Source organism: Chrysochloris asiatica, unplaced genomic scaffold, assembly GCF_000296735.1.
Source record: "Chrysochloris asiatica unplaced genomic scaffold, ChrAsi1.0 scaffold00114, whole genome shotgun sequence".
Lineage (NCBI taxonomy): Eukaryota > Metazoa > Chordata > Mammalia > Afrosoricida > Chrysochloridae > Chrysochloris > Chrysochloris asiatica.
The window spans coordinates 1,831,918-1,850,286 of NW_006408632.1; the positions used below are offsets into that span (position 1 = coordinate 1,831,918).

Below are 18,369 nucleotides of genomic sequence, written 5' to 3' on the forward strand. Positions count from 1 at the left end.
TTTCACATTCAACCATTCATATAACTTGTTTCATTACATTGATTATAATCCCCTCCATATACCATAAGTTAACAGTGTTTCTCTCTATCCTCTTTAGCTTTTTTTTGTTTTTTTTTTGGGAGGGGAGCACTTTGGCTTTTTGGAGTTTGCAGTCTAGGCTTCTAGGTAAGGTTTTTACATTTATCTGTGGATATCCAGGGCTCATGTATGAGATTCCTAGCAAACATACTGAATAATCAGATGAGGGCCAGTTTGTTGTGTCTGCTAGGTGACCAAGGTCTGATCCTCAGAGCCTATGGTTTGGGCGGTCTGCGACGCTTGGGCCGGCAGGGCCTTGAACTCCTGACCGGGTCTGCACTGTCTGCCACAGATTCCCCCTTATTTATTATTTGTTTGAGGGACACTGCCTGTCTTAGGCGGTCGGTGTGAATTCCTCATGCAAGAGGCCTATTTCACTGGGCAAGTTCTAGAACCCATTTTAGATATTCCAATTAGTTATAGGCTGAAAATGTGCTTACATGTTTTATGTAATCATGTTTCCTGACATTCCTTTCTATCCACTAAAGTGTCTATTTAACAATAGTAGGCAAGGGAAACCAATATTCATAAGACAGTCAAGTATTTTAGTATTATTTACCCTCTTCAAGCTATGCCTAGATCCCTGTATCATAGAGCCCTGTTGTTCCTAGGTTAAGCATGCATCACTATTTATCTCTGTCCCACTTAAGCCATGCAAGCCTGTCTCAGTGTTCCCCTATGTATCTTGTTTCAGTTTTTATTCCATCAATTCCTGGTGCCTTGTTCTTGGCCAATTCCTTCAATGCACCTTGGACTTCCTCCCTCAGTATCATTGGCTCTTGGTCATATGCTACCTTTTGAAATGGTTGAACATTAATCATTTCCTTTTGGTACAGTCAATAACCTCATATGCATGTGAAAGCTGGACAGTGAATAAGGAAGACCATAGAAGAATTGATGCCTTTCTGTCCACCAATAAATGATATACTTGTATACCACCTACTGCCCTTTTGCCTTCAAAGTTGCTTTCAGAAGTTCAAGATGGCCCCATTTAGCCTGCTGCTCATAGTGAGAACTAGCCCAGGACTGGCCACAGCCTGGCTCTGCAGATTTGGAACAAGGTTCACCTGAACAGGGTTAATGCAGCTAGCTCCTGACTTCTTTAATGTGACTCACAACTGCAGCCCTCTCCTCTGTGTGACTCTGACTGCCTGGAGAATGGAAGCTTCCCTGGGGATATTCTCAAATGGGTGCTGGCCTTGCCTCTGGTCACTGGGGAAGTGTGGGAAACAAGAAATAATTTTACCTTTGTCTCCAAGAGCCAAAGGTATACTTCTGTAACACCAATATGTTTTCTTGTCCCTGAAGCTTTTCAAAGAAAGCTTAAGATGGCTGCGCCGAGTCTGATCAGCTGGCACAGGTCTCCTTTTCTCTTCGTTGTGTCTGCTCAGCTCTCTTTCCTAGTAAATATTCAATCCACTTCTCTATCCCTTCATTTGAAACTCAGAGTTCCAAGACTATAATGTGCATCTTCTTCATTTGGTTTTCCATAAATTTGTTGTACAGGGCCCTCACAACCTTTCTACTTGGTTTGCTAACTTGCCCCTGCCCGTAAAGCAAAATATTGAGACTAATCTTAAATACTCTCTGATATGGTCACGTTTACGAACCAGTTAGTTGTTGATGACCTTTTGCCACAGTGTTTTATGTTATATTCACTGATGCCAGTGTTTCCTATCAAAGTTGCAGGACATTTCAACCTTTTGCAGTGTGTTCACATGATTCATTCCTCTTTATTAATGTAATGTTGTTGTTGTTACATGCCGTCGAGTCGGTTCCGACCCATAGCGACCCTGTACAGGGTTTCCGAGGGTGTAAATCCTTACGGGAGTAGAAAGCCTCATTTTTCTCCCGCGGAGCAGCTGGTAGTTTCAAACTGTTGACCTTTAGGTTCGCAGCCCGATTCGTAACCACTACACTGTAATAGCTAACACATAAAGAGTCTATTCACTTTCTATTTGAATTTTTTTCTTCCTCTCAATAAATTAGTGCTTTTGGTATTATATGAAATTGTTTCAGTTTCTGTTGTTATAATTCACTTCTTAGTGTCAGAATGGTTTCTGGTGAGTTCTTTGGAAATAAATATGAACTATATTTTAATTGTATGGTGCATTTATAATTGTATGTGCTAAATTGTATGGTGCATTTATAATTGTATATGCTGAATTGTATGGTACATTTATAATTGTATATGCTGTATAGCTGAATATATTCCTCACTCGGTGATGATTAAAAATCATCTGCTTATGATTTTATACCCATGATGAATAAGAGAATTTTTTATGGATTAACTTCTTTTATTTTACCTAGATATTCCTGGTATTGAGTGCTGTAGAATACGCTGAATTAGAACTCAGCCAGCCATACATAGAACTGACTATCAATATTATAAATATATCTCACTTAACCTAAACTAATTGGACCCCCAATTTATTTTCTCCTTGGTCAGATCCCAAAAATGCTTGTCGTCAGTCTTGTGCACCTAACAGGAGAACTGTGACGGGGGAACTGGTGAAGAAAGAAACAGCAGTCCTAAGTAATTCAGCTAAAATATCTTTTATAAAGTTTACAAAAAATGTATGATCATAGAAATACACTGCTAGCATCCCTTCTAGATCTTAGAATGAGCCCATGAAAGAGAGAAGGTCTGATACTTAAGTTGCATTGTTTTTGTTTTGTTTATTCAGTTTTGAATCATAATATAATATATAGGGTTTCTGAGGAGCTGCTGGTAAGTTTGAACTACCAACCTTGAGGTTAGCAGTCCAGTTCTTATCCTACAGTGCCTTACCTGAAAATTCACCTTTGAGGAACAAACATGGGCTCTGGAATCAGACAGGCCCATGATATAAACAGTGTGATACCACATAATACCATATATGACTTTGCACTTCAGTTGGTATGGCGTACCTTGGCCATGGATGGTGATGAATTTGCTAATTGATTGATAATCACAGGAGAAGACAACATGGGCAGCAGAGGAAAATTGGAAGAGAGAAAGATGGGAGAACCAACAGAAAAATGTCTAGGAAGGGGTTCTTGTGTAGGGAAGCCACAGAGCCTGTTTCACATGCTTCATTGTCTGAGTTATCATGCATACTCAACTCCACATCTGCTCCCCAAGGTGAGTTTACTGGGGGCTGCTGTAGCCAGCTTTGAGTTTCCCTCAGCTTCCCTTCTCTGCAAGAGCTCTTTCTCCAGAACCAGAGAGCACGCCCAGCTGCAGACAATTACAGTGGCGCGTGGCCCCTTAGTGCTCATGGGGGAGATGCTCACCAAGGTACGGCAGTTGTTGGATAAATGTCCTAGTTTATTGGGCTTCTGGTGACATGACTCTGAGGCGTGACCCTAATGACAGCAGAGAGAATCCACAGAGGAACTGAGCTCCAGTTGTACACAGAGGTAACCCCTACACTAACTCGCTCCTTTATTTGATTTTCTCCTTCTCTTCATGGCTTACTTTCGTCATGTGCTCCCTAAGATAACCTTTAATACAAACTACCTGCATTGAATACTTGTCTCAGGGTCTGCTTTTAGGACAACAATTTATGAAGACACCTGGTTTAAGCCATGGAAAAGTAAATTTACCATTTAAAGAAATATAATCCAAATAGTAAAACACAAAACTACAGAATACAGTTTTTAAAGAAAATAAACCATTTGGAGATATCTAAATAACTAGCAAAAGCATTTATTTTTGTTACATGCACATGATTACAGATAATGCTGAGATTCTGCAGAAATTTATTTAGTTTCTATGCGAAGCTCAAAAAGAACTGAAGTATTACAGTCAGGTCTTTAAAATTCTCTTGCGTTTCTGTTTCAACTCTGGTCTGTGCTTTATTAAGGAACACGTGTACTTACAATATAAGAAGCTTAACTAGACATCTGCACTGACTACATATAAGAAGCAGTTAACTTTTTGTCTTGTTTTTGTTCAACGATATTGATATTGTAATCTGCTGGCCACATGCAACAAGATTGATTTAAAGAAAAATTTTTGGTACCAGATGTGTCACAGTTTGGATTTATATTTTGCAGGTGCTCCCCCCAGCTAGGAAGATGGAAACTTGCCATCTGAGATGATGAATTGGGATAGAATTATCAAGGTGTTAAATATTTGACATATTAATGAAGGGCTTTGTCCATTCTTAAGGAGCCCTGGTGGCTCTATGGGATAAGTACTGGACTGCTATCCACAAGGTTGGAAACTCAAATCCACCAGCCATTCTACAGGGGAAAGATGAAGCTTTCTGTTCCTGTAAAAATTTACAGCCTCAAAAACCCTTTATAGGGACATTATGAGTCATAATCGACTCAGTTGCAGTAGGTGGGGTTTTGCCTCTTTCATGCACGGTATCTGAGCTGACCAACAACTGTTCTATATTTCAAAAGAAGGGTTATAAAGTTCAAAGCACACACGACTATTTAAAATGAAAGCAATTTCTTAAAATCATGGAAACAATTAAAAAATAAACTTGTATTGGTGAAGCATTCTCTCCAAATGATAATCCTACTGGATTGTGTTCAAGTGGTCCTAGCTTATCATTCTATTTCCATCATTTGGATTCGCTAAAATCTCTACCTTTTAGAGGAGGAGTAGAGATAAGAGTAAGTCTACACTTACTAGACTCAGGATTGGTTTCTACCCTTAAATTAAAAAAAAAAAAAATCAATAATTTTAAAAAGTACTTTTTGTCTTTTCACTTAAACATACTGTGAAAGAGCTATAAGCCTGTTGATGACTGGATTGTTAATAAAATGTAGTCTCTTCTTAAGATTAACTCCAGGCCTCTAAAGCGACACTCCTTAAGGTGATAATGAAGTAGTCTTTTCAAAAATGACCTAATTACTATTGACCAATGTTAGGGAATGGTAGCAGTCTCTACATTAGCCTTTCATTCTTACACCACTTCTTAGGGCAGGGAGGACCCAACAAAGCCTTCTGGTCCAGTCCCTGCTGAAGGTCAGTAGAGTGTCAGCTCTACTCCATCTTCATCACTGTCACTCACTGAAAAACCTATGGAGCACAGTTCTTCTCTGACACACATAAAGTCACCATAAGTTAGAGTCGACTGCCTGGCATCTGGTTTTTGTTTTTGTTTTTGTTTTCTTTTGTCAAAAAGCCCAGATGATTGGTCCTTGCATTGGTTTTTAGGTTTCAGGAGCACTTTATCTAACACAACGAATTTGTCTCTCCCAAATGAAAGATAGCTTATCAATTGTAACTGAAGAGAGTATATCAGAATCAAGCTGGTATCCATAACTTTCAACCTGACTGTGTGACAGTAGTGACAGTGAGTCAGAACAGCCAGCACAGATGGCCCACATGATGGACACTGTTTGCGGGAAAAGGCCTAGGAAGGGGAGGGACTGCCTATTACCGTTCATATTTGGAATAGAACCAATGAAAGGAGCCCTAACCTAAGTCATAAGACCTGCATTCAAGGTTGTGTAAATTACAACCTTGAGATTAAAATAAGTGAGTTAGACAGGATGTTATCTGAGATCTAGAATTTGATTATTATTAGAAAGGTATGCAATTGGAAAGATTTATATGTTTGGAGGGGAAGGAGATTGCAAATTGGCAGACTATGGAAGAGGAGATTTGGTGGTGGCTGAAGGGAAGTTATTCTCTGTTGGAGAGAACTTAATAATTAAGAGGCCTTTTCTAGTCAGTGCCAGAAAGTAATTCTGTCCAGTCAGAGTGCCTGGAAGCCTCACAGCACAAGCCAAGGGCATAAGAATGGTGAAGTGATGGAAAGCCCTAGGTCAGCCTTCCTTACTGAGACTCACTGAGTAAGAACATACGCATTTCCTTGGAAGCCTGTTTGGAAGTGTGGGAAATCATGACTGGCCTTTTTTTCCACTGGTGAAACAAAGCAAAAAGACTTTCAGTTGAACATGAGTAATCATATTTCTCCAATGTCATTGGAGAGGAGAAACACATGCAAAATTTACAAAGAGTAAATCCTGGAAAAATTTATTTTGAATTGTAATTAAGAAATTATAGCTAAATTGGATTATTTCTCCTTGTCTTCAATGAACCCACATTGTAAAGACTTGTTTTTGGGTGGGATCTATTAAATTCCTCTTCTTCCAGTGGTCAATGCTTCCTAACAGCTACTGCATGCAAAGAATAATCAAATGATCTCAAAGATTTGGTAAATAAAGCTATATCTTCCCTCAGCTCAGCCTTACAATAGGGATTAGTTATACTTGTAAAAGCAGAAACAATATAGGAAGTACAAGGTCCCAGTTTTATGTATGGAAAAACTGAATCCTTAATTTGCCCAAAGTCTAACAAATGTTTAAAGTTAGACCTAGACCAGGACCCTGGTTCTTTTATACTACATTCCACTGTAAGATGTTGGAAGGGATTACCATAGAAGTTGCTTAATAAATGTTTACTGCTGAATAATAATGACTGTGACTATGAATTATTCCTATAATTCCCATCTTTCCATCTTTTGTGGGGCCTGGTTTAAATCAGAGACTCCCTTGGGGATGGAGAAGACAGAGGCATGAAATTTAAAAACAATGCAGTACATTGTCTTACTGCTATGGTTTCCCCTCCCCCCTTTTGTTATGACAGCTACTTTAATCTGAATATCCAAAAAGATAAAAAGTGAGCATGAGGTATTTTGTTTACTCATATGGCTGTACCTCTAAGTTTAGTGTAGGTTTCTTAAGGTTTTGTCCACGTTTTTGTTTTGTGAAATTAAAACTTTTTTTTTTTTTTTAACTTGCTAGCCTTTTTAGTCCTCTACTCAACTGTCAATTTGTTGTTTTGTGGTGGCTTGTGTGTTATGCTGATACTGGAAACTATGCTACAGATATTTTAAATACCAGCAGGATCGACCATGATGGATAGGTTTCAATGGAGTTTCCAGATTAAGACAGACTAGGAAGAGGGAGAGGTAGACATTCTGAATGGTTAGCTACTGAAAACCTTACGAATAGTAGTGTATCATGTCTGATATAGTACCAGAAGATGGACTCCTGTGGTTGGGAGACACATAAAATACAAGTGGGGAAGAGCTGTCTCTTCAAACTAGAGTTGATCTTAATGACTTAGATGAAGCAAAGTTTTCAGGGCCTACATTTGTTTATGGGGCACAACATCCATTAATAATTGGAATATGGAATGTACAAAATATGAATCTAGGAAAATTGGAATACAAAATGAAATAGAGCACATAAAGATCAGTATCTTAGGCATTAATGAGCTGAAATGAACTGGTATTGGCCATTTTGAATTGGACAGTCATGTGGTTTACTATGCCTGGAACTACAAACTGAAGAAGAATGGCCATTAATGATCAAAAAGAGCATTTCAAGATCTTGAAGTACGGTGCTGTCTGTGAGAGGATAATATCCATATGCCTACAGGAAGACTAGTTAATTGCTACTATTGTTCAAATTTGGAGTTTGGGTGTGGTGCTACGGATTAATGTGTGTCTGTTTGAACCTCAAGGTCGGTGGTTCAAGCTCACCAGCTACTCCTCGAAAATCCTATACAGGGTAACTATGAGATGGAACTGACTTGACAGCATGTAACAACAACAGCAATTATTCACCAACCACTAAAGTTAGTGATGATGAAACTGAAAAAGTCTACTAACTTCTGCAGTCTGAAATTGATTGAACATGCAATCAAGACGTATTGATAGTTGCTGAAGACTGGAATACATAAGTGATCTTGGTGATAAAATTGTGATCTTGGTGATAAAATTGATGCTGGAGGATCTCATGATAAAATTTTGCAAGACCGGTTACTTATTAGTTGCAAATACCTTTTTTCAACAACATAACAGGTGACTATACAGATAGACCAGATTAAAGCCACAGGAATCAAATAGACCACATCTGTGACAAAATATGATGGAGAAATTCATATCATCACCAAAACAAGACCAGGAGCTGACTGTGGAACAGACCATCACTTGCTCATATGCAAGTTCAAGCTGAAGCTGAATAAAATGAAAACAAGTCCATGAGAGCCAAGATATGAACTAAAGTATATCCCACCTGAACTTTAGAGACCATCTCAAGAGCAGAATTCATACATCAGTGCCTGAAGACTAGAAGAATTGTAGGATGACATCAAGAACATCATACAGGAAGTAAGCAAAAAGTTATTAAAAAGACAGAGAAGAAAGAAAAGACCAAAATGAATGTCAGAATAGACTCTGAAACTTGTTCTCGAACATAGAGAAGCTAAAGCAATTAGAAGAAATGATGAAGCAAATGAGTTTAAGAAAAAATTTCAAAGGGCAGCTTGAGAAGACAAAGTCAAGTATTATAATGAAATGTGCTAAAAGCTGGAATTAGAAAACCAAACAGAAGAACACAATCAGCATTTCTGAAGATGATAGAACTGAAGGAAAACTTTCAAGAATTGGGTTGCAATATTGAAGGATTCTATGGGCAAAATATTGAGTAATGCAGGAAGCATCAAAAGAAGATGAAAGGTATACACAGAGTAACTGTATCAATAGTAATTGGCTCAATCATTTCAAGAGGTACCATATGGGTACGAACTGATGGTATTGAAGAAGTCCAAGTTGCATTGCAGACGCTGGTGAAAAAGAAAACCCCAGGAGTTGATGGAATACAAATGGAAATGTTTCACCAAACTATGCAGTACTGGAGGCTCTCACTTATCTAGATCAAGAAATTTGGAAGATAACTGCCTAGCCCACCTATTGGAAGAAATTAATATATTTGCCAATTATAAAGAAAGGTGACCTAACAGAATGCAGAAATTATCAAACAATTAATATCACATGCAATTAAAATTTTGTTGAAGATAATTAAAAACGATTTCAGCAGTACATTGACTGGGAGCTGACAGAAATTTAAGCTAATTCAGAAGAGGGCTTTTGGAACGAGGAATATCATTGCTGATGTCAGATGGAACTTGCCTGAAAGCAGAGAACACCAGAGAGAAGTTTACTTCTGTGCAAAGTCATTTGATTGGATCATAACAAACTATGGATAATATTGTGAAGAATAGGAATTTCAAAATACTAAATTGGGCTCAAAGGAAACCTGTACATACAGCAAGAGTAAGGCATTTGAACAGAACATGGGAATACTGACTGATTTAAAATCAGGAAGGGTGTGTGTCAGAATCATATCCTTTTATTATACTTATTCAATCTGTATGCTGAGCAAGTAATATGAGAAGCTGGATTATATGCAGATCATGGTATCCGGATTGAAGGAAGATTCATTAACAATCTGCTATATGCAGATGAGACAACCTTGCTTTCTGGAAGTAAAGAGGAATCGAAATACTTACTGATGAAGACCAAAAACTACAACTTTTGGCATAGATTGTACCTTAATGTAAATGAAACAAAAATCCTCATAACTGAATAAATTAATAACATTATGATAAACATAGAAAAGATTGAAATTGTCAAAGATTTAATTTTCTTGGATTCACAATCAATGCTTATAGAAGCAGAAGTCAAGAAACCAAATGGCACATTGCATTAGGTAAATCTGCTGTAAAAGACCTCTTTAAAGTATTAAAGAACAAAGATGTCCTTTTGAAGACTAAGGTGCACCTGACCTAAGCCATGGTATTTTCAGTTGCCTCATATGTGTGTGAAAGCTTGACAAAAGTCAAATAAAAAAAATATTTGAATTAGGGTGTTGGAGAAGGATATTGAAAATATATGGACTGCCAAGAAAAAACTAATGTGTCTTGGAATAAATATAACCAGAATGTTCCCTAGACACGAAGATGGTGAGACTTTGTCTCTTGTTCTTTGGATATATGCTTAGGAGGGATCAGATTCTGGAGAAGGATATTATGATTGAAAAGGCAGAGGGTCAGTTAAAAAGAAAATGACCATCAATGAAATGGATTACCATAGTGTCAGGAACAATGGAATCAAACAAAACAAATGTGAGGATGCTGCAAGACTGGGCACTGTTTAGTTCTGCTGTGTATAGAGTTGTTATGAGTCAGAATTAATAACAACAATAATCCTTTTTAGTGAAAAATCTAACTAAACATGGTGAAAATTAATCCACTGTGAAATTAGTGGATGAACAGTCTTGGAATTAGTTTTCTTTTATTTTTACACCTATGGCAAAAACAAACTGCATCTGTGAATCTTCAGCATATCTTAACTCTCTCGACATGTCTAAGGTTTTGAGTAGTAATAGGATTTGAGATGAAGGGTAACGGTCTTGTCTATAGTTTATGGCTTCAATAGGAGTCCCAGGATGGTGCACAGATTATTGTACTTGGTTATCAACAGAAAAGTTAGATGTACCAGTTCACTAAGTAATGCCTCAAAAGAAGCCATCTAATTCAGAAAAATCAACCATTGAAAAACTCTATGGAGCAGTTCTATTCTTCAGTATATATTGTTGTTGTTGTTAAGTGCTGTCAAGTTAGTTCCAATTAATAGCAATCTGGTATAGGGTTTCTGAGGAGTGGCTGGTGGGTTTGCAGTTCATTGCTTACCCATCAGCACCATATATTGCTATTGTTTAGTGCCATCAAGTTGTTTTTGATTCTTGGTGACCTTGTATAGTTTGAACCCTATAGGTTTGAACTGCTGACCTTGTGGTTAGCAGTCCAGTGATTATCCTACAGTGCCATAGCAACCCTGTATAGGTTTTTCCCAAGGAGTTGCTGTGGTGTGAACTGCCAACCTTGGTGGGTTTCCTGAGAGTAAATGGCGGAGTATGGAATGGAAACCTTCTCAGTCGCCGACCAAGAAAAAGTTGAAAAGTCAACCATCAGCTGGAAAATTGATGCTTACAGTTTTCTGGGATTATCAAGGGCCAGTATTGGAACACTCTCAGGAAAAATGTTCAACAATCAACAGTGCTCCTTACAGTGACAGAAGCAATGGGCTCAAGCATAACAACAATTGTGAGAATGGCGTAGGACCGGGAAGTGTTTTGTTCTGTTGTTTATAGTGTTGCTATGAGTTGGAACTGACTCAAAGGCACCTAACAACAATAACAACGAACAAAGATGTCTTACATTTTGCTAAATCTGGATCCTGCATCTGGCTCATCATCATCTGACCAAAGTTCTTTAGACTTGAGTCAGTGGCCTGCAATATTGCTGGCTGATCTTTGGAGTTTTTAGCCTCTGCAGTCTGTGAGTTAGCAGCCTACCATGTTACCTGCTGACCTTGGATTCACTTAACTTTGCAGCCAACAGTCTATCCTCTGACCTGCCAGTCTTGGATTTGTGAGTCGGGAGAAGGTTCCAGCGTAACATCTGACCCATGGGCTTGGAACCCGCCAGCCTGTACAATCATGTGAGCAATTTCTTTGAGATAAATCTCTCTGTATATATACATATATAAGCTTCACCGGTTTGCTTCCCCAGAGCACCCAGCCTAAGACACCTCAGTAATAGTATGCAAGGAACATACTCAACATACCTGCTGTGTTGCAACTGGATGTTTAATCGCTTCCTTTGTGGTACCTTCGGCCAGGTCTACTTTCTCTTCCCTGATTCGGTGCCCCATTTATCCTTTAAAACAAGCCTGTTCTGCAGCCTACTCACAAAAGAGATTGTGTGATTGGTGAACTTTTTTTTTTTTTAACTACTGAAAATTTAGTAAACTTTCAAGAAACATTTGTTTCAGCAGCAAGTTTATCTGGTTGTCAGAAGTTGTTCATATATGTCTTTGAAACAAGAAAAACTTTGTACATTATTCTGTTGCATGATTTTAACAGTCTTTTTGTTTCTCCATTTTCTAGTTAATTCATTAAAAAAAAAATCAAGCCGTTTAATTTTTGCTCTAGTAATTGATTTTTTTCTCTCAGACACAAAAAGTATGTTCACTGTTATTGACTATATTAAAAAAATCTCCAAAGATTATGTGATTCTCTAAAATAATATTTATTTTTCATTTAAAAATATGATACATCAAAGTGAAGTGGTTACATTTTAAACAAATAAGACATCAAATCTTTTCATGGAGCTGAAAAGAAAGATATTTGCTTTGCTTCACTGTCATTCTGGATGCCAGGGACAAGAACCATTATAGTTTATTTCCTATGTGAGCAACAGGTACAAAGATGAAAAGCTTTACTTACTAGGTAGTAAAGTTTTAGGATTTTAATGTATCCAAAAATAAAAGTTCTTCAGTAAAATGACCTTTTTTTGCATTTTGCTCCATATCTTGAACTTAGAGGACACTTTTACATTTATAGGAATCCTGTTATGGTGCTATAGGATAAACACTGGACTGCTAACCACAGGGTCAGCGGTTCAAACCCACTAGTTGCCCATTGGAAACCCTATATGGGATGGCTTAAGAGTCAAAACTGACTCAGTGGTATCTAACACCAAGAACAAATTACATTTACCAGGAATCCTGGTGTGGCGCTGTAGGATAACCACTGCTAACCAAAAGGCTAGCAGTTCAAACCTACCAGCTGCTCCTTGGAAACCCTATATAGGGCTGCACTGAGTTGGGCTGACTCAAAAACACTTAACAACAACATTATATTTGCTCAATTTGTTTGTTCAAAGCAGCTCCAATCTGGTTGAGAAATTGTTCACTCATCTCTGTTTCATTTTTGTATTGCTGTTGTTGAGTACTGTGAAGTAGTTCCGATCCATAAAGACCCTGTACAGGGTTTCTGAGGAGCAGCTGGTGAGTTTGAACCACTGACCTTGTGGTCCAAATTGACCTTATGGTTGAAGGATGTTTTATTCATTTTGGAGAATTTTTATTTACTGACAAAAATTTAAATATAGTACAGAAACCAGAATGTTATATACTAATGCTATATTACTATGTGATAAAAAAAAAACCACCTTTATACTGATCAAAAAATAAAAACCAGCACAAATATAGTAGATCCCCATTTTTCTAAAGAAATATATCTTTATTGACTTTTTTTTTTCATTTTCTTACAAAGCAGTTAAAAAAACTCACTAGACAATCTTGACCTTGCATGCTATCAATGCCATGGTGGCTGCCTCCTTAGGAGACCATAGTGGATCTGTAGTAAACTTTTTTTGTAAGCATCCCAGACGATCATCATTGTTTGGCCCCACTTTTACCGGCAAGAATCCAGGTCTCACCAGATACTGTGTGCTTTGCACTCTTGAATCAGACTAGTTTAGTGGCTTCATGTCTAATTTACATGTGGTAATAAAGACAAATTTTGAATCTTTACAGATTAAATGGCCACCTTATACCATGGTGTAATTGTTTGACTTATGGGTGTGTGTACAAAAGATAGATGTAAATGTACTAGATATGTCTATAAATAAAATAGTGCTTTTTAAGGTAACATTATTCTTTGGCTGATTTAAATGCCTGTGGCGGACTCTTATCAAAAGACTAAAATGAAAATGGCCCCACGATTATTGTCAATCTTAACACCGAGCTTGTGCGGTAAGTTCCTATACTATTGACTGTCAGCATCTCCAGGTCCACGATATGTTCTCTTGGTCCTGTTAGAGTCTTCACCAGCACAAGCATTGCACTTACAGGGCTCGTTTGCTAAAAGAAAAAAAGAGGAAGATCACTTTTCTTGAATTGGAGTTTCTATTATTTGTGAGTATATACTCTGGAAGAATCAGAGAAAGAATTTTGAGGATGAGGTAAAAGAGGAGCTAGTACTCGGGGCCCTTTTGGTCCCAATAAGTCACTTTATCCTTTGTCCACCCATAGTCATTAGCTCCAAATTACAAGGACTGTGTTTTCTGGGGAGTTCTTTGTTTTTCATTCTTCCTTCTAACATTTCTCTTCACACTATTTAGAGTTCAAGTGAAAATCTGGTAGATTTTGAAATGAACATTTTTCTATATCTCAACACTATGTATGGAGTCCCGGCATGGTGCTGTAGGATAATCACCGGACTAACTGCAAGATTGGTAGTTCAGACCCACCAGTCACTCCTCGGAAACCCTATACAGTGTTCCTATTTGTAGGAACTGACTTGACAGCACTCAGCAACTTAGCAACAACACTGTGCATTCACCTACATTCTAGTAATTGCAGAGAAATGTAGCTAGTTACTTTCAGCAGAATATGACAAATGAAGAGCTAGACAGGAACATAATAGCATGCATGAAGATACATAAATATGTGTATACAGAGGGAAAAACAGGGTTCGCAAAAGGAAGGCTTTTGAATACCTGAGGAGAGTCACCCAGGATAAACAGAAGTTATGCAGAGAATTATGTTCAGGAGTTTCACTTTGATGATGAGTGTAATGGATTCTGGAGAGTGAAGGGGGATGAGGTTGGAAGGGTAGGTAAGTGGATGTTTGAGGAGTCTGAATGCAAGAATGAGGATAGGGGTAGAGACATGGGTTGTTATTAAGTGCTGTAGAGTTGGTTCCGACTCATAGCGACCCTGTATAGAGTCTTTGAGGCTTTAAATCTTTGCAGGCAAAGAAAGTTTCATCTTTCTCCCACGGAGCTACTGGTGGGTTTGAATCACTGACCTTTTGTTTCACAGTCCAGTGCTTATCCTCTGGAGCTACCATGTTAGGATTCTGCAGTCATTTGAAGGAGTGGACATTGAATTATGGGTGAGAATGCATACGTGGAATTCTGTAAGAGGCTGGAATTCTGTAAGAGGCTATTATTTAAGAGGAGAGGGCAGAGAAAAATCTATTGAAAGAAATAGGAAAAACAAAATGATGATAAAGTGGTTATTACTTCAGGGGAGACTGAGGATGACTGGAAATTCAAAGAGCAGTACGGATGCATTGGTGGTTTTTTTCCAGAACAACTTTAGTAGAGCAATGGGAACAGAAAACTGAGGAGTGACTGTAAAGTGGGAAGTAGAGGCCTGTGATTTCAGCTTATGCTTTAAGAGCCTTAGCTATGAAAGTAGACAAGAAAGATGGCACTATTCAGAGGGAGACACTGAGGTTGAATACGTAGAAGATAGAGGGATGTCTGATGTCACAAGGTTCCAGAGGAGAAAAATGAAGAATACAGGAGGTCTATGGGCATTGATTGAGAGACGTGAAATTGTATCTTTGGAAACTAGAGGAAGGAAAAAAAGTAGGCGACACTGGCTTTAAATTAAATTTGTAATGGGGTTAGGTGGGACGTTCAGGTAATTCATACTTCAGTTGTTTCAGAAGAGTAGGCGGTGAGGTCATCTACTGAAAATGAAAGGTGTGGGGATTGGAAGGGGTCCCTGGGTGGTGCAAATGGTTAAGGAGCTCAGCTGCTAACCAAAAGGTTGGTAGTTTGAGTCCACCCAGACGCATCTTGGAAGAAAGGTGTGAGAATCTACTTCTGAAACATCAGTAATTAAAAACTCTATGGAACATTTCTTAAAATATCAACCATTTAAAATCAAAAGGACAAAGTTCAGAAGGCAGGAAAGGTTAGAAAAGAAAGAAGAATGAAAGTAGGAAGTACAGGGAGGAAGTGGGACAAGTGGGGACTGCAATCAACGGTGTGAAACAAAATGTGTTTGAATTGTTGAATGGAAAACTGCTTTGCTCTGTAAACCTTCACCCAATTCACAATAGAAAGGTACAAAGCAATAACAAACAAATCCTATGGAGCACAGTTCTACTCTGACACATGGGGTCATATATGTTAGTATGGACTTCTAGAAAATAGTTTAGGAATGTAAAGAAAATCGAGAGGTTTAGTATCAGGAACTGAAGAGAATGGAATGAAGGCTAACAATTATTATGTATACTGAGGACTCATCTGAAATTGGAGACCCACATTTATGGTATTTCCAATCTGCATTGGCAAGCTAGGTATGAAAGTAGAGGTGGAGTAGAGACAGAGTTGAGGTTATGGCGAGAGAGTAATTCAAACCTGTCACCAAGAAACAGACTGTCATAAAATAGAGAGGTCAAGGGACTTAAGTCACTTTAGGGATGAAGAGAAGACTCAAGAGGCGTTAAAACAGGGAGGCAGCAGACAGAGTAGCATGAAGTTGAAGGAGTTAGGATGGCCAGGGAATTTGTAGGCCAAGGTACTGGACATTCTTAGAATACCAGATTATGTTATAGAAAGGAACACTCTTCATAACGTAGTCCCTTCTTATCCCAGGCACTTTTCTCTTTTGAGTGATCTTATCCACTTACTACAAACTCTCCTTGGCTGATAATACCCAGATCCCTGGCTTCAATTATCATATATATATAAAAATGACTTGAAAATCTCTACGTTGTGTTATAAGCCCACATATCCAAGTCTGTATGTGTTGTCTCATGGGTTCAGAACTCAATATGTTCACACTGAGCCATGGCAGTCCCCAGGCTATGAACATCTGATTTATGTACAGTCTGTTGTTACAAATTTACATATGGTCTGATTTTCCTGTGCTGTTTTGTTGTTTTAGGTGCCTTCAGGCTGCCTCTGACTCATAGCAACCCTATGCTTAGCAGAACAAAATACTGCCTGTCCTGCACCATCCTTATAATTGTTGCTACACTTGAATCCATTGCTGTTTCCACTGTGCCTAGTCATCTTGTTGGGGGTATTCCTGGTTTTCACTAGCCCTCCACTTTACCAAAGGAGCTCTGGTAGCATAGTGGTTACAAATCAGGCTGCAAACCTCAAGGTCAGCAGTTCAAAGCTACCAGCTATTCCATGGGAGAAAGATGAGGCTTTCTGTTTCCATAAAGATTTACAGCTTCGGAAACCCTATTCAGGGTCACTAACCACCACCACTTTACCAAACATGATGTCCTTTTCCAGGGTCTGGTCCCTATTGATAACATGTCCAAAGTACAATAGACACAGTCTCACTATCCTTACTTTAAGGAACATTCTGGCAGTACTTTTTCTATCACAGATCTTCTTGTTCTTCTGGCTGCTCATGGTACTTTTTCTTCAGCATCACAACCCAAATGCTGCAGTTCTTCTATGGTCTTCCTTATTCATTGCCCAAATTTCACATGGATATGAGGCTATTAAAAATACCATGACATGGGTCAGGTACACCTTAGTCTTCAAACTAATATCTTTCCTTTTGGTTACTTTAAAGAGGTCTTGTGCAGAAGATCTGCCTAATACAATACCTCCTTTGATTTCTTGACTGCTGCTTTCATGAGTGTTGATTGTGGATTTAAACAAAATGAAGTTTTTGCAACTTCAATTTATTGGTCCAGCTGTGAGGATTTGTGTTTTCTTTATATTGAGGTGCAATCCATATTGCAGGCTGTGGTCCTTGATATTCATCAGTAAGTACTTTAAATCCTCTTTGCTTCCAGCAAGCAAGGTTATATCATCTACATACATACTCCAGGTTGCTAATGAGTCTTCCTCCAATCCTGATGCCTTGTTCTTCTTCATATAGTCCAGTTTCTCAAATTATTTGCTCAGCATACAGATTGTATAAGTATGGTGAAAGGATACAAGTCTGATGCCCACCTTTCCTGATTTAACCATTCAGTGTCCCCTTGTTCTGTTTGAAAGACTGCATCTTGGTCTAGGCACAGGTTCCTCATAAGCACAATTAAGTGTCCCGGAATACCCATTCTTCCATAGCTGTTATCCATAACTCGTCAGGATCCACACAGTTAATTGGCTTTTGCATAGCCAATAAAGCACAAGTACACATCTTTTTAGTATTGTCTGCTTTTAGCCAAGATCCATCTGATGTTAGCAATTACATCCCTAGTTCCATGTCCTCTTCTGAATCTTGTTTGCTTTTCTGGCAGGTATCTGTTGATGTACTGTTAAAGCTGTTTTTAAATGATCTTCAGGAAAATTTTACTTGCATGATATTAATGACACTGTTAAATGATTTGCACATTGTATTGAGTCACCTTTCTTTGGAATAGGCACAAATATGGATCTTTTCAGTTGGCCAGGTAGCCATTTTCCAAATTTCTTGACATGGATGAGTGAGCACCTGCAGTGCTTCATCAGATTTCTATTTGTGTTCTGTCAGTTCCTGAAGTTCTGTTTTTCACTAATGCATTCAGTGAAGATTGGATTTCTTCTTTCAATACCACTGGTTCTTGATCATATGCTTGAACATTGGTTTAACATTGAACATTTCCTTTTGGTACAGTGACTCAATGTATACCTTCCATCTTCTATTCCAGCTTCTTACATCATTCAACATTTTCCCTGCAGAATCCTTTAACATTCAAATGAGGTTTGAATTTTTCTTCAGTTTTTTCAGCTTGAGAAATGTTGAGCATGCTATTCCCTTGTGGTTGTCTAATTCCAAGTCTTTGCACATTTCGTTAGAATACTTGACTCTGCCATCTCGAGCTGCTCTTTGAAATTTTCTGTTCAGCTCTTTTACTTCCTCATTTCTTCCATTTCCTTTAGCTTCTCTGCAA

The 18,369-nt window shown here is 38.3% G+C and overlaps 1 protein-coding gene across 3 annotated transcripts in view; it reads right to left on the minus strand.

The window, feature by feature from the left end:
• Window positions 1–13,424: 13,424 nt before the first annotated feature.
• Window positions 13,425–18,369, minus strand: part of EFEMP1 (EGF containing fibulin-like extracellular matrix protein 1) — a 93,097-nt gene continuing 88,152 nt past the window's right edge. For all 3 annotated transcript variants that reach the window (XM_006868020.1, XM_006868019.1, XM_006868018.1), the window contains one exon: window positions 13,425–13,586. In XM_006868020.1, coding sequence (XP_006868082.1) covers window positions 13,425–13,586 — 162 coding nt within the window. The remainder of the gene's footprint in view (window positions 13,587–18,369) is intronic.